The sequence below is a fragment of the Misgurnus anguillicaudatus genome, chromosome 7 (assembly GCF_027580225.2).
Source record: "Misgurnus anguillicaudatus chromosome 7, ASM2758022v2, whole genome shotgun sequence".
NCBI lineage: Eukaryota > Metazoa > Chordata > Actinopteri > Cypriniformes > Cobitidae > Misgurnus > Misgurnus anguillicaudatus.
In genome coordinates, this window is record NC_073343.2 from 30706948 (window position 1) to 30730917 (window position 23970).

The window sequence follows — 23970 nt, forward strand, 5'->3', positions numbered from 1 at the left end:
GAAAAAAGTGCTTAGCGCCATGTCAGGGTCTGAGCAGACGTACAGACATTTGCTTATCCGACTGCTGCAGGTTTTTGGAAATAAAAGCCATTCTTGCTTCTTGTAAAAGATTTAACATTGACAAGCGCTCTTTTATATGTCTATGACATTAATTAGGCATCGTTTAAAGGCGGAGATCTTGAAACTGCTCAGCTGCGCACAAGTTCAAGTTTATTTGCGATTTATAGATTTGAAAGTGATATGCGCGTTTTGTGCGCGCACGTTCGGTTTATGAATCACACGTACGCATTTTTTGATAAATGATCGTAAGATCAGATGGTTTTACGCAGCATTTTATAAATGAGGCCCTAAGATTGGACACCTCTGCCTTAGATTAAACTGGAGACTTATCTGTCACAATGAGTGACTTTATTAAATTATTTTTTTTATTTACATTATATGATAGATGACTACACTATGCCTACACAGTCCAAAAATGGTCCCTATGTGTCACTGGGCTGGTACCCTTTCAAAAAGTACATCTTTTAACCTAAACCCATATGGCAAAAAAAAAATATTAAAATATAAAAAATGCCAAAAAATATTCGTACTGAAATGTATTTTGAAATATGTTTAGAATAAATGTATTTTTCACCAATATATTTACTGGCCATTTTTTTATTTAAATAATTTATATTCACGTCACATTGGAAGAAAACGTTATATATTACAAACCTGTAACATAACAGATTTAAAAATATTAAAATGAAATATATTTTCAACTGCAAAAATATACTTATAATTTTATATTTTATACATACTTATACATTTTATACTTATATATACATTTTCAAACTTTATATTTTGGCCAGAAAAATATTTTTTGCCATATGAGTTGTAAAATTCGAAATGTATTTCACTGAAAAAATGATTAATTCAATTTACTCAATTTTTAAGGTAAGTGGTTGCAATGAATTTATTTAAGCTACATTTAAACTAAAGTTTTTTATTTTATTTATTTATTCCATTTTTTTATTTAAATGTAGCTTAAATAAATTGATTGCAACCACTTACCTTAAAAAATTGAGTAAATTAAATGAATACTTTGTTTTCAGTGTTGTTGCTCCTGAAATACATTTTGAAATATATGTTTATATATTAAGGTTAAAACTAAATATATTTTCAAATTCAAAAATATATTAAATTAAGCTTTGTTTTCTACAAAATGTATTTAGCATATATTTAAAAAATATTTTTGGCCAAAGAAATGTATTTTTTGTTTCACAAAATATTATTCATTCAATTTTCTCAAATTTTTTAAGGCAAGTGGTTGCAATCAATTTATTGTAGCTACATCTAAACAAACAAAAAAAGAAAAAAAATATATATTTTTTTTAAATGTAGCTTAAATAAATTGATTGCAACAACTTACCTTAAAAAATTGAGTAAATTGAATGAATCATTTTTTTCAGTGTACCAAAGAGTGCAAATTAGTACCTCAAAGGTACATATACTGATACCAAATATATACATATCTATACCTAAATTATACATACTGGGATCTTTTTAAAGGGTACTGCCCACGTTACATTTTTTGACCAAGACTTTTGCCTCTCACCAAGCATCACCCAGTAGATGTAGGTAAAGGGTAAGCTTATCTACAACAACATAGTCACCACAGGAAGGAACTAAGCCAGCCAGTTGCACTTAGTAGCCACCCCAACAAACCCTGCCTGTGAAAAAGTAGTGCTGCGCAGTTAGTGGCAGGTCTAAGAACCAGAATGTGAATGTGTGAATTCTCAAATTAAACTCAAGCGTTAAGACATGTGGGCAATGCTTCACGCCCATGTGCCCAATAATTAACCTTGCAAGTCGTCAGGCACTCGTGGCAGTCTGTGGGCACAGCAGGCGCAGACCTCCTAACAGCTGTATGAAGCTGTGTGTGTATGTGACTGTTTGTCTGTTTGGAGGAAGGTATAATTAAGATTACAGCCTGTAATCAGGACTCACGCTGACTGTTCCAGATTTTTCCCAGGTTATCCAATCTGTTGTATTTACAGAAGGAGAAATTACAGATCCTCGTGATCTTTCACTAAGCCAAATGAAGTTATTCTAAGCAAAGCTGTCTGTTTGCATTGTTAGCATAAAATATTTGCTCATGGGCACACAAAAAATGTGTAAATGTCATGTGACTGCACTGATTTGATAATGGCACCACAAGATAGTTAATGTGTATTTATATGTGATGATTTGTCACATATGATGATCAGCATCAAAAACAAGATAGATGCTTTTTTTGATAAATTGATGGTAAGCACACAGTTGATGGTTCTCATTGACTTCTCATTGTTTTTCTTACTACGGACATCAATGGGTAACATCAACTGTGTGCTTACCATCATTAATCAAATTATTTTTGGTTTAGAAACTCATACAGATTTAGATCAACATGATGAGGATGACAGCATTTTCATGGGTTTACTATACTTTTAAATGTCTACTAATCAGAAAAGAGCAGAAAACAACGCCTCCGTCTGAGTTCTCCTTTCAGCTGTTGATCATTTTCATTAAGAGTTAAGATGAAAATCTCATTAACCGACAGCTGGGTGATGATGAACACAGAGATGAGATTTAAAAGCCGTGTAAATTGTACTAAATTTATATTTGTTTGTGTTGTAGATTCTTTGAGTATTTCATCATTAAGAGAGATTATTTGGCATTAGGATGGCCTGCAATATTCATCATCAACATGCTGCCATGTTCATTTGTTATCTCTGAGACTAAATGATGCTAATCTGATCAATCTGGGAGTGAGATAATGACAAATAGTCTTAGTGATACTACATCTGTCCACGACTTTATGAGAATTGTGAATAAAAATGGTTTCTGTATATTTCATGTTATTGTCATTGTCAAGTTTTAAACAAAATTCTTACATTGAACCATAACGTAGGCGTAGTGAAATAAATGATATAGAAGCACTTAACCTAGTCCTAATCCTAACCCTAAAATTATCACTTAACCTTATCCTAAATGTCTTTGGTCGTCAGGAATGTTCTACCCAGGAAAATTTGGAATTCTGTCAGGTTCACCCTGACGCCATGCATTTATCGCCATCTAGCGGTCAAAAGCATTAATTACATTTTTATTTGTTTTAGCTGGAGCACCAACCATTTGTTTTAGTTTCAGCTATATAACAACTCCAATGCAATGTAAAATAAACAAAACGAAGGACAAATAAACAAATTATGGCATATGTTTACAAAAATATATTTTTGGCAATTTTTTTTTAAATATATTTTAACAATAAATAAATTTTAAAACATTAAAATATAACAAAGGACAGATAAACAATATTTGTTAGTCACATACTCATGGTACAGTTATTGCTCAATTGTCTCTTATATGGCTTCTTTGTATTCACTGTAACATTGTTTTAAAATACCAAAGATGATTAAGAACATAAATTAATTTTGACATGCTCTTATCATTATATTTATATCACTCTTTATGACAAACCATTCTATATGGCAAAAAAATTTAATTTCAAAATATACAAGAAATGGCCAAAAAAGAGATATTTGCAAAAAATATATTTTAGAATATCACAAATATATATTTTTTGCCATTTTTTATATTTTGAAATATATTTTAATAATAAATACATTTTAAAGCATTAAAAATATATTTAGCTGTCCATATTTTTCAATTCAAGGAAATATATTCATGTTGCATTGGAAGAAAAACTGTTACGAACCTGTATTAATAAATATAAATATATATTTAATAAATATATATATAAATATATTTTGGAAAAGAACACATTTTTTCCATATGGGATTTAAAATTAGAAATGTATTTGCTTGCCTTTGAAATTCATTTTGAAATATATGTTGATTATATAAATGTTAAAACTAAATATATTTCCAAATTTAAAAAAAAATTGAGCATTACTTTCTACAAAATGTATTTAGCATATATTTAAAATATATTTTTGACTAATGTATTTTTTATTTATTTTATTTTATTTTATTTATTTTAGTTTAAGTTTTTTGCCATATGGGATACAGAGTCTACCTCACACAATTTAAAATCCTAATAGCCCAACACAAACAAACACACGGCACAGACATTTTTTTATTTTAAAAGATTTTATTAACTATTATACATTAACATAGTGTTCTATGTCAAGAATTTTGAAGTAAAAATAACGACTAAAGTCAGCTTTTGTTAAAAGCATTTCCTTTTGTAACGTCAATAAATTACAAATGGTGATTATGAGGTATTATTGAAGAATCATTCAAACGTATCACATCTACTCTCCCTTTCATCTGCTTCAGGCACACAATGCCCCTTCCTGAGCTTCTGCCAAAGATATAACAAAACAACACGCTTATTTTGGTTAATTCTCATCTAAATATCTCAATTAAAAATTATAAAAACAAATGAGTGGTGAACTCACCTATTAAACCAGAGGGTAACTGGATGCAGTAGCAATGCCACATTGGTTGTTTTTATTTCTGGACATCAGGATGTAACCCTTATCACCCCAGTCCAGTCCCCAACTAAAATCACAACAATAAAAGTGTTTACTTGTGTTTTATGTACGCTATTCCCAACTCAAAATAATTAAAGCTCTTGTCTGATCCATTACAATACACTTAAAAAAATATTGGGTTATTTTCAGTGTTGGCTCAAAAAGGGACAAACTCAGCTATTGGGTTGAAACAATCCAGAATAGGTTCAGGTTGAACCCTTTTTGACCCAACATGGGTTGAAAATAATGATGCATTTTTTAGTGTAATATTGCAACTTTTTGTACACTAACAGACTAACAGATATTTCATTTTTCTCATATGTCAAGGACGTTTAAAAAAAAACCCGCTGGATTATTTTCAACCCAGTGTTGCATCAAAAGGGGATGAATGGTTGTTTTTAACCTAAAATGCTGGATTGTTTTAACCCATTGGGTCAAATATAAACATGCTGGGTTTTTTTTGACCCAACGCTGGGGTTTAAATAACCCAGCATTTTTATAATGTGTAATGCCCAAAATTGCTTCATAAACATCATGAACTTCAGAGGATCAAAACCTTCATCTATGAAATCAATTCAATTATTTCTCAAATATTTTACACTGCTGTCATGATTTAATAAATAAATGACCTGTTCTTGACCAGCCAGTAGTCTTCTCCATTCTTAGTTCCATAACCAACAGCCAGGACACCATGATCCAGATCCATGCTGCTGCAGTTGGGCTCATCATAAACACCTAGAAACATTAAACATTCAATCTGTTCAATAAATATCAGTTCATCTGAACATTTAGAGCAGCTTCATTCAGTTGTGTTGTATTTGTAGCGTATTCTCACCTGATTGATAGAGCTGAAAGCTGTAGTGTCCAGCATCAATGGCAACAGATATAGGGCCGATCGTGGCAACAGCCTCCTGTAGTGCATTTTCATCTTCACTTGTGATGTCTACATATCCTGAGCAGGTGGCACCGATGGTACTCGGGTTGAAGCGGCACTGATGGTCCTGTTTGGGGAAAATGCGATAGAATAATAAAAAATGAAAAAATATAAATAATCCATTATCTTTGTGGTGAGAATCTGCTAAACAGTTTATTGACTATACTTGTGAAAACTCAGCTGAAGTCTTTTTATTCACTGTTTTCTATAAAATCATCTTACACTGTAAAAAAAAAATTCAAGAAAAAATGTTCTTAGTATTTTTGCCTTGTTTTCAGTAAATATATCTAAAGATGCTTTTTCTTGATTAGCAAAACGACCCAAGAAAGCAAGTCCAGTCCCTAGACCAAAAACATCAAATTCAAGTGATCTTGTGCACAAAACAAGCAAAAAAAAATTGCCAATGGGGTAAGCAAATTTTTCTTGAATTTTTCTTGAATTTAGTGTTTAAGAAAAATGTTCAAGATTTTTTTGCTTACCCCATTGGTAGATTTTTTCCTGCTTGTTTTATGCACAAAATCACTTAAATTTCTTGGGCCGCTTTGCTCATCAAGAAAAAGCATCTTGATTTAAGAATTTTTTGATATTTTTTCTGAAAACAAGACAAAAAATGCTAAGAATTCTTTTTTTTATATTTTTTGCTGTGTATATAATGGAAAGAGCATTATGTGTAAATATAACCTTGATATCGTTAATATTGACTGATCATCTCAAAGACTGAATTAAACTTTGATGCTCCAAATCTCATTATGAGACTTTAGCCTAGATTTCACAGATAAGGTCAGAATTTTCACTTAACCCTTATGAAAGGAATTGGAAAAATGTGCCAAATAATCTTTAAATTTGTTTTGTTTGTTTGAATTATACTATTTAAAATCCTAGCAACACAAAGGTACACACATACTGATAAAACTGTTGCACTGTACTCTGAAAAAAATGATTAATTCAATTTACTCAATTTTTAAGGTAAGTGGTTGCAATAAATTTATTTAAGATACATAAGCAAAAGTTTTATTTTTTATTTATTTAATTTTATTTATTTATTTATTTTTTAAATGTAGCTGAAATAGATTAATTGAAACCTTAAAAAATTGAGTAAATTGAATGAATCATTTTCAGTGTAGGTCAGTGTATGTCGCTTTGGATATAAGCGTCTGCCAAATGAATCAATGTAATGTACAGTATTATATATATAATTCCTGTTTGTTTTACTATATAGATAGGTTTACAATTTTCGCAACCTTTTTACCAAAACATGATCAAAATACAATTTAGAATTTTGTAAACATTTTTTACAGAAAATCATTCCTAAAATTGCGGCATGAAACAAAAGTAGCAATTGTTTTATTTTCCCATTGTGTATATCTGAGTGGAAAGGCTTCTGAAATGAGAAAAAATGTAGGGCGGGACTTGATTTTGTCCATCGAGAACTGATTGGATTGTTTGAAGTTGGGTCATCCAGCTACTTGCTAATCACCGCAATCTTTTTCCAGTTCCCACCCTCCGACCGTTCCTTGTGACCGGAAGTAAAAAAAGGTTTGTTTCGGGGTGTGGGGGTAGCGTTTTTGATTAAAGATTATAACGGCACATGAATTAAAAAATAAAATAAACTCACAGTTAAGTCATTTGTAAAAAAAAAAACACCACTATAATACATTAAAGTCGCCATGAAACAGAAGTAGTGATTGTCTTATTTTCCCTGTGGTGACGCATATCCGAGTGAAACAGCTTCTGAAATTCCCCCCCAAAAAAGGTATGGCTGGACTTAAATTCATCCCTCGAGAATTGTCTGGATCATTTGAAGTTGGGTCATGTTGCTAATTGCTAATCGCTGCAATCTTTTCCCGGACCCCGCCTACTTGTCAAAACATATGACCGGAAGTGAAGATTTGTGTTTTTAATTAAAGATTATGAGGCTAAAAATAATGACGTTAACAGATGAGTAATTTGTAAAAAAAAAATATATATATATTCCAAAGCAAATTTTTCATTTCATTTCGACTTTAAAGTTTTCATTTTTATTTTAATGCTGACTTTTTAAAGAAATAAAATTAAGAATAATTGTAACCTTAGTAGGGATAGATATAGTAGTTTGTGACTGAAAATGGTTTTGTATTTGTTCATAAACTTAAACATGCAATGTAATAGAACTAACCTCGGCCTCATAAGGGTAAGACTTCTCTGTATCCAGACCTCCATTGACTTGGATGTATTTGAATGCCTGGTCCATTAATCCGCCACCACAACCCATGTTCCCAAAAGAACCAGAGCAGTCCACCAGCTGCTGCTCACTCAGGGACACCAGTTTTCCAGTTTTCCTGAAAGTCTGACCCTCCAGAGCACCGGTCTGAGAGACAGAAAAGAGAAGAAATGAATGAACAAATTCTGAACGAAAAATATACTTCTTTAAAACTCATCTCATCTCATAATTTTGATATCTTTATTGACTGAGTAAGGTCCATGTCAACGATTGAAATCAATGTGAAATCAAACTTTGATGCTCCTAATCTCATTATTAGATTATGAGACTTTAGTTTAGATTTAACAGACAGCTTCAGATATGTGTAATATGCATTTTGTCGTACAGCACTGAAGGCCCAGCATGATCCACACTGCTGCTGGTCTTTAACATCAGTTACGTAGCCCTTATCCCTCCAGTCCACTGAATCAGGCAGCACAGCGCCCCCTTCCTGTCGGAGGAAAGTAGAACCACCATGGGCCTTAGTCCTGTTGAAGGAGCTCAGACATCCATGAAACGCAGTCCGTCTGTATTCCTCATTGTCCTGAGAGACAAAAAAAGAGAGAGACAGAAAGTTAAAGTTAAAGAGTTTTTCTGCTTAAATCATGATAAATGCTAGTCTTATAAAACAACAAAATCTACAAGATTATGTACACTGAAAAAAATTATTCATTCAATTTACTAATTTTTTTAAGTTAAGTGGTCACAATCAATTTATTAAAGGCTACATTTAAACAAAAAAATTAGAAAAACAAAAAACTTTTGTTTAAATGTAGCTTAAATATATTGATTGCAACCACTTACCTTAAAAAATTGAGTAAACTGAATGATTTATTTTTTTCAGTGTACAAGTGTGTTATTACATAGGTGTGTTTTATATATGCTTTGTAATTTTTTACCATATCAGCAAACCACGTCATGCCAAGTCTGTAGGACTTTATGCCCTGGTCTGCCATCATGTTGTGGACCAAAACCAGTTTGCGATTGGACAACCAGGTCAACTTACGCTGAGTCTCCTCGGCCACAGACGCATAGCTCTTACCTGATGCACACAAACACACATGCATTTAGATTTAAAATGAATTTATTTGATATCTTCAGCTTAATATTTTCAAATTAAAATATGATGGCACTGTCTGTGAAATCCAGATTAAACAATCTGATTTTAAGTTTAGAACAGTGGTTCTCAAACTGGGGTCCGGGGCCCCCAGGGGGCCGCGAGATGGTGCCAGGGGGGCCCCAGTTTTATGACATTTTATAAAATACATTCATTTATCATGAATTCTGTATAATTAAACCTAAAAAAATATAAGGCTACTAACCAACAGCACTACTTTGTATAACTTAATATGTTTTGTTTAATTAAAATGTTAAATTTTAGAAAAAAAATTTGTCATAAATTTTCTTTGGGGGGGCTGCGAAGGAATGCACCGTACACAAGGGGGGCCGCATGCGGAAAAAGTTTGAGAACCACTGGTTTAGATCATCAAAGTTTGATTTGAATCATTGATTTTTATCTTACTCAGTCAATATTAAAGTATCACGATTATTTTTCATAGATTGTATTTTACATATTTAATTGTAGATATAGTAAATCACAGAAAAAATAATTTATCTGAGTTTTCACAGACTGGGTCACATATGCTTAAGAAATTCATTTTATATTACAAACATCTAGCCTGTTTTGAATTTCTTTTAATAATAAATACAATTTAATTTGATTAAATAAAAAAACACAGATTTGCTTTGTCATCGAAGTTGTCATGTTTAATATTTAATCATTTAAAGTATCCTGACAACTTTCATGTTGTAATTTGACATGCATAACATAACATTGCACTGTAAAAAATACTTTGCTGCCTTAAAATTTTTTGTTGAATCAACTCGGATTTACAAGTCATTTCAACTAACTATTATTTATCTTGACTAGAGATGAGTTGTTATAACTACAGGTGAGTTGTTATAACTTTTTGACTTTTTGACTTTTCTCAATTATATTTTATAAGTTGTGACAGCTCATCTCTGTTGACATGACTTGTAAATCTGAGTTGATTTTACAAAAAATTTAAGGCAGCCAAGTATTTTTTAGTGTGATCTTTTCACAACAGCTGACTTAAACATTTTCACATTCCTTAAAAAACCTGCTTGACGGCCTGTTTTACCGTAAACCCGGAAAGCTTCGTCATTTCTACTTTATGACAATGGAATAGAAACTTTAAGAGGTGACAAAGCGTGCAATGAACAACTGCATGAGATTCCTGCACAGCTTTACTACCTGTTTCATTGCATGAATGGCTAAACAATATCAAGGAAAAAATGGTTATAAAATGGTCCCTAGCTGTCACCAGGACAGTACTCGTTTTAAAAGGCATAATATGTACCAGTTAGGTACAAAGTGGTATACATCTGGTATCAACATGTACCTTTGAGGTACTAATATGAATTCTTTAGGTCCAAATGTGTACCTTTTTAAAGCGTACTGCCCCATGGACCATTGTAGACCATTTTTTCCTGACCATATACAAGCACTAAGAAGTCAAATAGTCTCTCTCCAAACCAGTGGTACTCAAACTTTTCGGAGTGCGCCCCCCATTTGTGTAGGGTGCATCCTTTTGCATCCCCCCCAAAGAAAAATCATTAAATAATTAAACAATCTCAAACTTAAAATTAGAATTTTAACGAAAAATATGAAAAGATTACTATTTTATTTTATACTTAACTATATTCTGAGGTTTGATTAAACAGGATTTATCTAAGGAATAATTGTCGACGGGTCGTTGAATTATTCCAAAATAATGCACACCCAAGGTGGTCATGCACCGCAAGTGTGCTTTATTTTCGAATAATACCAGAGTCAATGATTCAGCTTATAACACGGTTACCACAGACATTACTCTTGTGGTTATTTTAAGACATTTCACAGGTTAGGTGTGCATTAATTTATCGAAAAATAATACCTGTGGAAAATTTCTCAACCAATCAGAATAAAGCATTCAACAGCTCCGTGGTATATAAAGCACAATCGTGCACATCCCAGTTTGGGAACCACCGCTCTAAACCATGCATTTAATGAATTAAAAAGGCACATATATTTTTTTAATTCCTTACCAAATTTCAATTTCCATGCCTGAAACTCCATGTCCTCCAAAGAAAGACTAGCAGCACTGGCCGCAACCAATACAGCAGCGATAACAACTAATAACCTCATCCTGTAAAATAAACCGATACAGTATGAGCTAAAAGGTACCACAGATAAGACTTTTTTGCATATCTTCACCCACACTCCTACACATTTCACCACACTAGATATTTTTAGATGAAATCAAAATGTAAAAAAATAAACGTTAATGTTAATTCTGCTCCTTTGAATCTGACTTACCTGACGTGTGTCGGTATGCAGATTCCTGAAGACTTAGACAGCCGATGTGTGTGACAGAGACACGTTTGAGTTTATATAGGACTCTATAGCGTCCTGTGATCAGGTGCTTGTCACAAAACTATAAACAGAGGAGTGATGTTGGGTGCAGAACTTACAGAAAGGGAAATTACGTAAGAGCGTTCTGTGTGTGGCGGATTCAGGGGAAAACGCTGGGTTGGAAAAAAGATTCTTGTAAACATCAACTGAAAATGATTCATTGTGAATTTTTCTGTGTTTTTGTTCCAATTGTTAGGATATATTTGATCATATTAGACTTCAAGTTGATTTACTTGAATTAATCCGGACACCCATGAACAAATTATATCTTAACAATGTGCAACGTATATCATGGAGTTATAAAAGTTTTAGTTTTCCTAAACCTGTATGTGTATGAGGGTGCATTGATTATTATGATGAATATGTGTCACACCTTTAATGTGTTCATAAAATGCTTTAAAAAATCAAACCAAACTTATACAAATCTTGCATGTCTGCTTACAGTAAACTGTATTCACATATTTTTACTTCTTACCAAAGTGAAACCAAATTCATTCATTAGAATGAACTACGTCTCCTTCCCCTTTTTTCAGTACATTCTCATCTAGATGTCACGAGCTGCATCACATTCACGTGTATTACCTCCTACTGTTTTTCATTCTCTGCCTGTAATTGTGATTAATTCAACATGTAATTTCTTGTAAATTTAAATGAGTGGGAGATGTAGACTACTTTCAAGGCCATCAAAGCTCATTTCAATTTCTTTGAAAAGTTCTGCCAAACCCCATACATCCTGTTTACTGCACTCTTTTGCATATCCTCTCTGCTTCTTTTTTACCTGTCCTTGTTTTATGTCTGTTTCTTTTTCATAATCTATCATTTCTTTAGGCTTTAATATCGGTCTTTCACACAATCGTATATTCTTTGAATTGGCGATTCAAGGCCACCCTAAAGAAAAATAATTGTGTGTGTCTCTCTCTTGTTTTTGCCTTGTCATTGGTGAGGTTAAGGATCAAGTGACCTGATACAACAGCAATGCCAGCACACGTGGGTTAGGACAATAAGTTGTTTTGTTGCATCTTGGTTTGTGTGAGAAGGACATATATAGGCCTATAGAGATGGTAAAAACAACCTGCTTATTGTTTTCTGAACAGAAAGTCACATGAGGTGCACAAACTTTATTACTTCTGTCAAGTGACTGACCATATCTGTGAATCCCACACACTCATATACTGTAAGCACAAAATAAACATGCCCAGAAAAAGTCGTATCATCTAACACATGATTGCAATATAACGGTCATGCCTTATCATAACATGTGATCGCTTTATAAGATGGCAAGGCAATGAAAGGTAACTGAATAAAAGTGACATTGCAGAAGCAGATACATATTAAAAATATATTTTTAATTACATTTTAAATTGAAAATTATAATTTTAATTATTGTCTTTAGATTTTGTAGGAAGCCAACTACTGTTTGTTACAGTAAATGTATATGTTTTTGTGTGTTTATTATAAGAGCTGGAATATGTATATTATGCTTTTTGTTTAATCAACTTAGATTTACAAGTAATTTCAACTTACTATTATTTATCTAGATGAGTATAGTTGAAATATGTCAACTTTGTTTTATAAGTTGTACACTCTTAAATGACACATTTCGTGTCTAGTTAAGGACAACATGTTTAATCGTTGTGTTATTTTTGGAACAACACACTTTGTGTTGTTTTACCACATCTTGTGTTGTCCCTTTTATTTATTTGAACATAAAATCAACACAAAATGACACAAAATTTGTTAAAATAACACAAATGTGTTAAATAAAAAAATTAACTCATCCTTTCTTAGGGTCTAACAATTAACTTATCTCTTGTCAAGATAAATAATAGAAAATTGAAATGATTTGTAAATCTGAGTTCATTGAACAAGAAATTAATTATAAAATATTTTTAAATAATTTTTATTGTATTATTAAATGTTATGCTGTAATGTATTACTAAATAAAAATAATACAGATAATACAGCTGATTTTTTCATTCATGCAGTACTTTACACTAAAACAGAAACACTACAGTAAGTCACCAGCAGAGGTCCCGGTACTAATGAAACGTCTGAGAAAACCAATCCTTGTTGCACCTACATTTTTAAGTTTAATAAACTAAAATGTACAATTTATTTCAACTTATTTGACTAGTGAGGAGTTGCTATAAATCATGGATCTTCAACAGGGGGTCCGAGGCCCCTTAGGGGTCCGTGGTGGTATTACTGGGGGTCCTCCAAATTTTCTATGAATTCAAAATATTTTTTAGAAGAATTCAATTAAAATAAAAATTCTATAATAAATATATATAATATAATATATAATATAATAAAAATATAGAAAATATAGAAATTATAAAATAATTAATTCCCATATAAAATTATATAAAACTTTACTGCATTAAGGTTCCCTATTAAAATCTATTCAGTAAATTTAAAATGTTATGTAGTATGTTATAAGTATGTATGTTTATCCAAAAAAATGCTAATTTTAATAATTGTAATGTAACCATAATAACATGTAAATCCAGTCTTATTTTGATACATGTACTGGAGGTCTTTACTCCTCCTTTCTATACATTGAGGGGTCCTTGATCTGAAAAAGGTTAAAGACCACTGCTAAAAATTATAAAATAAAGTTGAAATAACTTAAGCTAATTTAACTTTATTTTTATAATTTATAGCAACTCTTCACTAGTCAAGAAAGTTGAAATGAATTGTAAATTTAAGCTGATTAAACCTAAAAATTTAAGTGCAACGAGGAATTTTTTTTACAGTGCATAAGTGCATGTCCAGGTTAATGTGTCCTCTGTATAATGATAGATCATTCTGAGAAACGCTGTAAAAAATAAACCCACACACTGTAAAAAGTGAAGCTGCTCTAAAAAAAACTTACTTCAATTGGTAACACCTAAAATATTTAAACATTTTCAACTAAAATGTTTAACTTGAATGTTAAAACTTCAATATTTTTTAAGCTTTACCAATTGTAGTAATGTTTTAAATTTATCCAACATTTATTTTTTACAGTGCACTGACAGAATATCACTAAGGTGGTACCCTTTCAAAAAGTACACCTTTGCACCTAAATAGTGCATATTTGTGCCTTAAAGTACATATTGGTAACAAGTGTATACACATCTGTACCTAAATTTAACATATTTGGACCTTTTTTGCGGGTATTGTGCCCCATTCTTACAAAAATTAACCATGGTTTTACTATAGTTAAAGACAAAAAGCATGGTTACTGTATTAAAACCATTGTAACCACAAAATAACCATGTTTTTGACAACCACGGTTTTTAAAAACGATAGTCAAACCATGGTTAGTGTAGTGAATCAATACCAAAAAAGCATGGTTAAACTTTTACCACAAAAAAAAACATGGTTAATTTTCTAATGAGGAGTGACAGCTTGGGACTATTTTTTTACATTTTTTTTCTTTATAGTAAGTAAAGAGTTTTGAGTAAGTGAACTTTTAAAAAAAAATCTTGTTTTACAATTAATATCAAATTGTGGCTGGCTGGTTGGTTGGTTGGTTTTGATTTAAGCCTTCATAACTAAAAAATACAGCTAAGTAGCACAATAAAACACACAAACAACATGATAACACAATAATAAACATGTTTTGAAAAAAAGTGGTTTTGGAACCAAACTCTTCAAGTGGTTTTTGCTGTTTTAGCCTATGATTTTAACTTACTATATATGGGTTACTGTAGCTGTAAAGCATTGTGCTGTCATTGCTTTAATTCCTAAGTAGCACAAATACTTATATGCATATCTTGAATGCAATCACTTAAGCGTCAGTCAAATGCATAATATTAATAATCAACATTTTGTTTTAGGTTAAAATGTGAATATAAATAGATCATGTCAACAGAGACGTCGTAGCAGTCGGCTGTCATGTTTTATAGGATTGGCAGGCGAGTCTTGGAGGAACCAACTATTCAGGCACCCGTTTAAAATTTCATGACCAAACAAGTGTGAATTTGTCCCCTACAACATGAGCGATAAGCCCGAAACATCTTCCCGTCCAGAGGAACATAAACACTCCAAACATTCTCAGACTACAAGCAGTCCATCATTCAATAACAAACACCAATTAATTCATAACACATAAGATGAAATTGCTTTATAGTGCATTGTGTAGGTAACAATTTATGATTGTTTTCTACATAAAATCATCCTCCATAATGTAAAGAACATTGTGTGAAAATATAACCTTGAGATCTATAACAGTGGTTTTCAAACTGGGGGCCACGAGATGGTGCCAGGGGGGCCCCAGTTTTATGACATTTTATAAAATACATTCATTTATCATGAATTCTGTGTAATTAAACCTAAAAAATAATAAGCCAACTAACCAACAGCACTACTAGGTATAATTTAATATGTTTTTGTTTAATTAAATTATTACATTTTTAAACTGTTTTTATCATAAATTTTCTTTTGGGGGGCCGCAGAAAAATGCACTGTACACAAGGGGGGCCGCACGCTGAAAAAGTTTGGGAACCACTGATTTATAAAATCATGTCAAAGATTGAAATGTGAAATCTCAAAAGAAGATTATGAGACTTTAGCATGGATTATACAAACATTTGGGTTACCCGTAATGACTTCAAATCAGATCAAATGCATTGCAACAAATTTATATTCATGTTTAATATGGAAAAACAAACACTTTCTGATATTTCTGAGCTTAATGGAGCAAGTGTATTCATTATTAGCAGGAATACAAAATACACAGAAAATGACTTTTATACAACAAGATTAGCTTAGTATAGTGGTTCATATCATTTTATTTCAGTCTTTTAATCTGATATGCTTCATTAATTTTTTGATTTACCGTAGCTGTTTTCACAGCATGGCACGTTGGCTGAGAAAAGATCAAATGAATGGCACTGGCCGTATACGTGTATTTTAATTGAAACGCATAAATACTACCATATATATATAAATAAATATACTGTACATGAACAGATAATAAATGAACCCAAAGAAGTGATAGAAACGCATCACATCCATTTTATCATACAATCCAAAAAATGTGAGATCTTTTCAAAACAAAACGTCTCCATCATGTGATGTTTTTCTACGTCTCAACAATCCAAGCACCACAATAAATTAATTTACAAAAAGAGGAGTAAAAGAAAGCGAAAACGAGAGAAACCATGCCATCAAGAACCCCTGCCGCCCCCCAGGTGTTCTCTCATCACCCCGTGTTCATATCTCCATGGTGCACACAAACAGTCCTGGAGCGCGTTCAGAGCGTGTGCCGGGGACCAAAGAAACAACAGTTCGGCTACAATGGGCCAGACTGTAGACTTTAATTGGATGGTCGATGAAGGGCTTCTCATTAAAACCAGTAGAGCTCCTTCCCTTTCTTGTGGTGCTGGAGACCTGTGGTGCAGAGCAGACATGAACACAATGGCTTAAAACAAGAAGGACACATGCACACACACAATCTCCATGGTGGCTGCGAGCTCTTTGTATAATAAGCACCAACAACTGAGGCCAAACAGTCCATTTGCTGCCATTAACCCGAGGGGTGTGTGTGTGTATATGTGTTGTGCGGCTCTTTTGCTTTTAACATAATTCTTGGGTGAGCATGACTTTCTGGAACATGAATGGAAACCCGATCGTCTGGTTTGTGTCATATATATACAGTATTGCTGGTAAACTCTTACTCGGTTCGTATAAGGAAGAGAATGTCGTTTTCACCTATACAATCCATACTGGTGACACAAAGAAATTCAAGCCGTTCAACCTAAATCGAGTTGAATTTAGGTCACAGAAATCTGTGTAATTTACATCCCACAAATATTTCCATGCACACAACGTGTTTTATATCTGAAATCCATCCATAGCTTATATATTCTGTATGTGTTTCACGTACTATATTATGCATGCTGCTTTTTAAAGGGATAGTTCACCCAAAAATGAAAATAATGTCATTAATAACCCACCCTCATGTCATTCCAAACTCGTAAGACCTCCGTTCATCTTCAGAATACAGTTTAAGATGTTTTAGATTTAGTCCGAGAGCTTGTTGACCCTTCGTTGAAAATCTACGTACGGTATACTGTCCGTGTCCAAAAAGGTAATAAAACATCATCAAAGTAGTCCGTGTGACATCAATGGGTCAGTTAGAATGTGTTGAAGCATCAAAAATACAGTTTGGTCCAAAAATTAAAACTTTATTCAGCATTGTCTTCTCTTCCGTCTGTTGTGAAGCGAATGCGAAAGACTAAAGTCACGTGACTACAATGATGACGTACGACGTGGCTGACGTGTTATATGGTGCGCCACAGCTTTTTTTGTTTGTTTGGTTTTTTTTGTGTGCCCAGGCTTCGTTTACAGTCTACTGCTGCGTTCAGACCAGTCGTGGTAGAGGTGTCAAGCGCAAGTGATTTCAATGTTAAGTCAATGTCTCGCGTCGCTAATGAGGTGTTTAGTGCGGTAGACGCGGTTCCGCCCAGGCCCGGTAGGCGCGAATTGAGCATTGCCGCGGCAAACGCGCGAGTTGAAAAATGTGAACTTTGCCGGAAAAACGCGCCGCGTTAACCAATCAGGAGCTTGCTCTAGAAGTGACGTGATTACAGGAAGCGAGCGAAGTCGCAGAAGCCCCTCCCATGACACAAATTTCTGCGTGAATGTTGCGAGTAAACTCAAAATGTTCCGCGGCAAACTAGACGCGAATTTGATGCCTAAAACGCAACTGATGTGAACCCACGGTAAGGGAGAAGCATTCTGTAAGTTTAAAAAAAAAACTTGGCTAACATCTCTGAGGATAACACGTCATCCACGTCACTGGAGTCACGTGACTTTAGTCTCGCGCATGCGCTTCACAACAGATGCGGAAGAGAAGACAATGCTAAATAAAGTTGTAATTTTTGTTTTGTTTTTGGACCAAAATGTATTTTGATGCTTCAACACATTCTAACTGACCCACTGATGGCACATGGACTACTTTGATGATTTTTTTATTACCTTTCTGGACATGGACACTATACCGCACGCAGACCCTCAACGAAGGGCCAACAAGCTCTCCGACCAAATATAAAACATCTTAAACTGTGCTTACAAAGATGAACGGAGGTCTTACGAGCCTGAAACAACATGAGGGTGAGTCATTAATGACATTATTTTCATTTATGGGTGAACTATCCCTTTAAATTACTTTTTGCTATTTTTGAGCCGCTGTTTAAATAAAGCAATACATAAAGTATTGTGCAAAAGTCTTAGGCCACCAGCAGCTTAGCAAAGTTTGATCATCCATGAACAGAGAATACAGAAAATATGTGCACAAAATGTAAAAAAATTGTCTTCTTCAGATAAAAGTCAGTATTTAGTGTTGACCTCTCTTGGCACTAAACACATCTTAAACTTTTTTGAGGAGAATGAAGTCCTGAAGTCATTTGATTAGAATTAGAAATTAGGATTTCATTTAAGTTTAAGAGATCCTGCAGGTTTTTAAAAATAATTATATATGCTTACTATACCATTGCAAAAACAACAAATCTAATGGAGGCATAAGACTATTTCACAGTACTGTACTGTAAATTCAGCCTTTATCTCTATGGTGCAGTATAATACCCAAGTTGCGTTATCTTACCAGGCTCCATGTTGAGGGCCAAGCTCTGTGCCACGTCCCCGGGCGGAAGCAAACCCGGCCATGTAGGGGTGGGCTCAAGCTTTCCCACGTCGTAATGCCCAGGCAGAGTCGGGAGATGGGGCGGTCGTACGGTGGGCATCAGCAGGGGGCCGTAATGCGGATCGAGCCCGGCAGGGGAGTAAAGTTCGTGAAGGGGCCGCGGAGGGCCGTAGGGCTGGCTCTGAGAGTAACTCCACGACTCTGATGGGTGTGGGTGTGAGTGAGGCAGACCTGGGTGCAGGGCCGGGGCGTAGGGGTCCATGGCATATGTGGGGGCGTCACAGTGGGGACGACTGGGTGGCGAGGGGTAGTTACTGTCCCAGAATGACGGTGGGAAACTGCGTCGAGTAGTCGAGGATGAAGCTTCTGATGGAGAAAGTGGGGAAAAAATGATTTCAGGTGCTATAATAACGTACCCTGGCAATCCCTTTAATATATTCTAACCAAAATACTTGAAAATACATCACTAAACGAAAAGTGACACATGTCAAGAAATTTAATTGGGTCTTTTCTGCACTGAAATAATGGTTTATCCTCTCAAAATATTTGATGCACCTGTGATGCAAAGGTCACCAGTAATCTGTTTGTTATTATTTGTATTTTTTTATTTAATAAACATTAAATATTAGTGGTTCAGCTAGGATAGCATTTCCCACTATCACATTTCTACACATATAAGGCTGTTGCACCTTGGACCCTCAGGTCATACTAGTCACATGATTTCACATGATTTCCACGCCCTCAGATGTCTTTCAGATTAAATCATATGGTATTGCATTTGCTTCTAAAGAGCTTACCACACATCACAGAAATACACACAGCCACATGAGAGAGACGAGAGGTGGAATGAAAGCTTGAAACAGAGAGAGAGTCAACTAGAAAGCATTAAGAAAGCACAAGACAAGGTTTCACAGACACTTTATGGATCAATTTATTGGGAATCAAACCTGTGATCTCAACATCGCTATTGCCATCCTCAACAGCTGAGCGACAGGAAAACATATGCAATAGATAAGGTTAAATGCATTTAAGCAGCACAAACCATCTTCCCGACTGTCCCAAAGGCCTATATAAGGTATGAGTTTAAACTCGGAGAACAGCATGTGGACTTCTAATGTCATGTCCACCCAGTTTACCTCCTCCACAGACCTGCAGACCCCCGTCTCGGCCCGTGCCCCCACCTGTTGTTTTTACTAACCCTTGCGGCCCCCGTAACCCCTCGTAGAATGTCAGGGGGGTGAGAATGTTTTTAGCCGTTACTTTTATATTTAGAATTCTTCTGAAAACAGACACCGGTGATGTAGTTGTGATCAGAGGAGGGGCGGGCGAGCTCCTCATAAATCTGACGGTCGGTATTGTGAGCTGTCCGAACGCAACACGAGCTCGAGCCACTGCGCTTACCACCGCGTATAAACATAGTATCTGTTGGGAGGCAGGCAGCGTCCGAGAGGTTAGATGAAGATGTCATCGTTGAGGGAGGGGGGGCGGGGTGCTAAATGCTTAATGGGAATAAATCTTCATAAATGCAGACTTTGCATAGCAGACACTGCGCTCGACTGGTAGCAAACTGCATGGCGAGTTTATAGGTTAGATTCTCAGTAAGTGTGCATTGTGATCTACTGTAGTGTTGAGTGCACTTTGGATACGTTTTGCACAATATTGGGTGCATCAATACAAAGTTCACATTTCCACTCCAGTTTGACCAAACTCAAATCAGCTTCCATTGAAACCATCCATTCATTAGATTTGATATAGCACCATTCATCTAATCTTCATCTAGCTTACATACGCAAGCACAGCAGGATATGTGCAATACTTTAACATTTCTTTGAAAACCTTTTTGCAAAACAAACCAGTGATGTCTCACCTGTGCTGGATTCGGTGTGCCTTTTCTTGCCCTCTGTCTCCATGTAAGTGCTCAGAGCTCTGGAGAAATGTTCATCCACCACGCTGCTAATGTCTCCTTGGTAGTAGGTGAAGAGGACGCAGCGTGAGCTCAGGTATTCTGCCTCCCTAATCTCTTTATCCTTCGTAATCTCCTCTACCTGTCCGGCGGAGGCGTACGGCGATGGGGAAGGACCCGCTGACCTGGAGCTCCCGGCAGAAACCGGCACAACCTCTGAGCAGCACGCGCTGTCCATCAGATCCCTACAGCGGGATGTGGGACTTCTCAGACCAATGGGAGCCTAAGAATGAGAAGTGGTTCAAAGCCATTGCGACACACTGTACTGTTGTTTGTGTGCATGTGTGTGTGTGACTCAATATGTTTATTTATGTATGTGAGTGTGTGACAGTGTGTTTTTGAATGTATGTATATGAGTATGACAAATCATAAATACATTATATGTTACTTGAAAATATAACTAACAGTATTACTTATTGCAAAAACCTTATAAATAAAAATACCAAAATGGATGTTGGCAGCAATGCCATAAAAAAACAGTTTTTGAGTGCATCCCTTTCCTCCTCTAATGCATAAAGGATGTTGGCAATGTAACAGCAACTTTATAAATTACATTTTGATATTGTTTAATCACCACTGCATTGGTCAGTGGGTACCTGCTTACCGGTAAAGCGCTGATGAACGCTGAAGCTTTGTGTGCGTACGGTGCGTAATGACCATATGCCGGGTACATAACATCCAAACAACTCATGATATCCCGCTCGCTCACCTCGGCTCGCAACGAAACTGTCGCGCTCACGTGAAAGAAACTGTAACGGATTAGAAAAGTCAGGCTGAACGGTACAACATCTTGGTGGTCGATAGAGCGCGCAGAGACTGGTCGGTGGTCCACGGTGATGCGCACCTAAGTGCGCGCTGACAGCTGCGCTCGTCGGACTGTGCTTTGGATTATACCAGAGAATGTGCCCAAGATTCATCTTCACGTCGACCCCTCCCACCCCAGAGAAAGACCCCCGACCTCCCTCAAAAACTTAACTGCCTGATTCGCACAATGCAGAAGCATGTCGTTGCGTAAAGGTATGGATTGCTGTACAATAACAGGCCCTATAACATGATTGACGCTCAACGCTTCTGAGTTTTGTAAACCAGCTTATCGAAACAGATATATAAAAAGTAAACTTAATAAAAAAACTTTTATTGCCCTCCATCTAATAAGATTTGGCAAACAAATTTGTTTATTCTAATATACAAAAAAAATGCATTTTACTTTGTTTATTTTGTTCACCTGTTTTATTTTTGAGTCGGAAAGCTTTGCGCATGTGTTGTGTCATTGTTTGCCAAGCCTCCTTGAATTTAAATGTTTCCCAAAGCTGAGCTACAGCCATGCACAACTACACAAAATACAATTTTAATACAATAGAAGACGTCAGTTTTCCAAAGCATCACAAACAAAGGTTTGTATACACAAATTTGTACTTATTTAATATTTTATTGTAAATCCCCCTAGCATACTTTGTATTTGTATTGTCACTGTCAAGTTTTGTATTGGTTGTATGTTGCTAATTCAATTTAATAAATATAAAGGTTTGTATACACTGTCAGAAACAAGTGTCCTTAGCTGTCACGGGGGCAGTAAAAGTACCCCTTGCACATAAAGCTTGGGACCATTTTTTTATCTACCAGTGTACAGATTTAAATTAAAGGATTTAATAAAAGATACAGTATACAAAAACAAGTAAAACGTGAATAAAATAACAATTATTTAATACTGATTGCTTAACATTTACATTACATTTGTGCATTTGGCACACTGTAAAAAATTTCTTTAGAAATTACAGTATTACTGGAAGCTGTTTGTTTAAAGTTAAATAAAATTAAACATTAACACATCTTTATCTTTAAAGAATAAAACTATAAAATAACAGCCTCATGCAAAGCATTCTGGAAACCAAAATCTAAAGGAAAAAACAGAAAAAGGTTGATAAGGATTTCTGGTTCCCAGCATGCTTAAGCATGAGGCTATTATTTTAGTTTGAGTTTTTAAATATAAAGGCTTGTTAACATTTAATGTTCATTTAACTTTAAACAAACAGTTGCCAGTAAATAACATCAATTTAAATCTGCAGTAAGTTACTGGCAAAAAGCTGCATAACTACAGCAAATGTTTAACAGTGCAGCAACTTTTTTTTACAAGTATATGTTTTATCAGTGTGTGTGTTTTCTGGGAATCGAACCTATAACCTTTTCGTTGCTAACTACACTGTTAACCCTCATTTTGATTAATACAAATAAATAAATACACTTCACCTAAACCCTGAAAAAACTTTTTAATGCACAAATTGCATGATTTCTCTCATTCAACAAGAAATTTTGAGTTCAATCAATATATTTTAGCCTATTTAAATCTCTGTATTTGACCATCATTTTACCCATCATGCATTGCAGCATGCATTTATTAACTGCTATATGAGTCAGTGGCAGTTTGTGACTGCTCATTCGAGGTGTGCAAATTCAAAATATGTGTTTGGAGTGTCATGTTTTCAAAATATGTGTTTGTTGCGTCGTGTGAACCATGTGCATCGCGTGTTTCGTCAAGGCGGGTGCCTGCTGCACACTCGTCAAAACCGTTGATGATAAAAGAGACGCTCACGTTCACAAAATACATGTAAGACGCTTCCTTAACAGTAAACTTTGATTACGCATGAGATTATGCGAGTATCTGGCAAAGGCGAGCGTCTCTTTTATCAAAAACCCTTTTGACGCGTGTGCCGCAGGCACTTATTTTGACAAGACACGTGATGCACATAGGATCATCGACGTGCAAAACACATATTTTGAAATTACGAACCACACACTTGATGGGCTACATACATGTTGTGACGAACTTCCCATCTAGCGCCCTCGAAAAAAGAAGTCACCAGCTGCCACTGATAAGAGTGTCGTTTTACTGTTTGTTGTCTTTATTTACTGTATACTATTGTAGTTGTTTTTGCTATCATTGTTCTTTATTATTTTTCTGGTGAAATTAAGAGCTCATCTTCCCACATCATGAGATTTGATTACTGTCTGTCACCATTATTGAGACTTGTGTGTTAAGTGTAAGGCTCTCTGTGTGAAGTTGAAACCTTTGCTTTACTTGAGAGTCAAAGATTGCAGAATTCTCTTAACATTACAAGTTTTATAAAACTTATAAAGGGGACATATCATGAAAATCAGACCCCTACCATGTTCAAGTGCCACAACTGGGTCCCCAGTGCTTGTATCAACCAA

The 23970-nt window shown here is 34.8% G+C and overlaps 2 protein-coding genes across 4 annotated transcripts; both read right to left on the reverse strand.

The window, feature by feature from the left end:
* Nucleotides 1-4111: 4111 nt before the first annotated feature.
* Nucleotides 4112-11181, reverse strand: ctsl.1 (cathepsin L.1). 2 transcript variants are annotated; one of them, XM_055173074.2, is made up of 9 exons: nucleotides 11069-11181; nucleotides 10798-10898; nucleotides 8589-8731; nucleotides 8036-8233; nucleotides 7606-7797; nucleotides 5352-5517; nucleotides 5146-5251; nucleotides 4442-4544; nucleotides 4112-4341 (listed from the first exon to the last, which is right to left on the reverse strand). In XM_055173074.2, exons 2-8 carry the CDS (start codon nucleotides 10895-10897, stop codon nucleotides 4445-4447), a joined length of 1005 nt encoding a protein of 334 aa, XP_055029049.2. In that variant the 5' UTR covers nucleotide 10898; nucleotides 11069-11181; the 3' UTR covers nucleotides 4112-4341; nucleotides 4442-4444. The 2 variants fall into 2 exon arrangements, with proteins under 2 accessions (XP_055029049.2, XP_055029048.2); XM_055173073.2 differs by having other exon boundaries at nucleotides 4112-4344; nucleotides 11069-11180.
* A 4595-nt stretch (nucleotides 11182-15776) lies between these two features.
* Nucleotides 15777-21655, reverse strand: vgll2b (vestigial-like family member 2b). 2 transcript variants are annotated; one of them, XM_055172828.2, is made up of 4 exons: nucleotides 21365-21655; nucleotides 20665-20983; nucleotides 18759-19163; nucleotides 15777-16543 (listed from the first exon to the last, which is right to left on the reverse strand). In XM_055172828.2, the coding sequence occupies exons 1-4, from the start codon at nucleotides 21449-21451 to the stop codon at nucleotides 16500-16502; spliced, it is 855 nt and encodes a 284-aa protein (XP_055028803.2). In that variant the 5' UTR covers nucleotides 21452-21655; the 3' UTR covers nucleotides 15777-16499. The 2 variants fall into 2 exon arrangements, with proteins under 2 accessions (XP_055028803.2, XP_073725818.1); XM_073869717.1 differs by lacking the exon at nucleotides 21365-21655 and adding an exon at nucleotides 21204-21256.
* Nucleotides 21656-23970: the final 2315 nt, after the last annotated feature.

Excerpts from the sequence above, each read along its gene's own strand:
- ctsl.1 (XM_055173074.2), bottom strand. The coding sequence starts at position 10,897 with ATGAGGTTATTAGTTGTTATCGCTGCTGTATTGGTTGCGGCCAGTGCT. Across the intron at positions 5,518-7,605 it reads CTTACCCTTATGAGGCCGAG|GACCATCAGTGCCGCTTCAA; the intron begins GTTAGTTCTATT and ends TTCCCCAAACAG. Across the intron at positions 4,545-5,145 it reads TACTGGCTGGTCAAGAACAG|TTGGGGACTGGACTGGGGTG; the intron begins GTCATTTATTTA and ends TTGTGATTTTAG.
- vgll2b (XM_055172828.2), bottom strand. The coding sequence starts at position 21,451 with ATGAGTTGTTTGGATGTTATGTACCCGGCATATGGTCATTACGCACCG. Across the intron at positions 20,984-21,364 it reads CGTTCATCAGCGCTTTACCG|GCTCCCATTGGTCTGAGAAG; the intron begins GTAAGCAGGTAC and ends TCTCATTCTTAG. Across the intron at positions 19,164-20,664 it reads GCACACCGAATCCAGCACAG|AAGCTTCATCCTCGACTACT; the intron begins GTGAGACATCAC and ends TTTCTCCATCAG.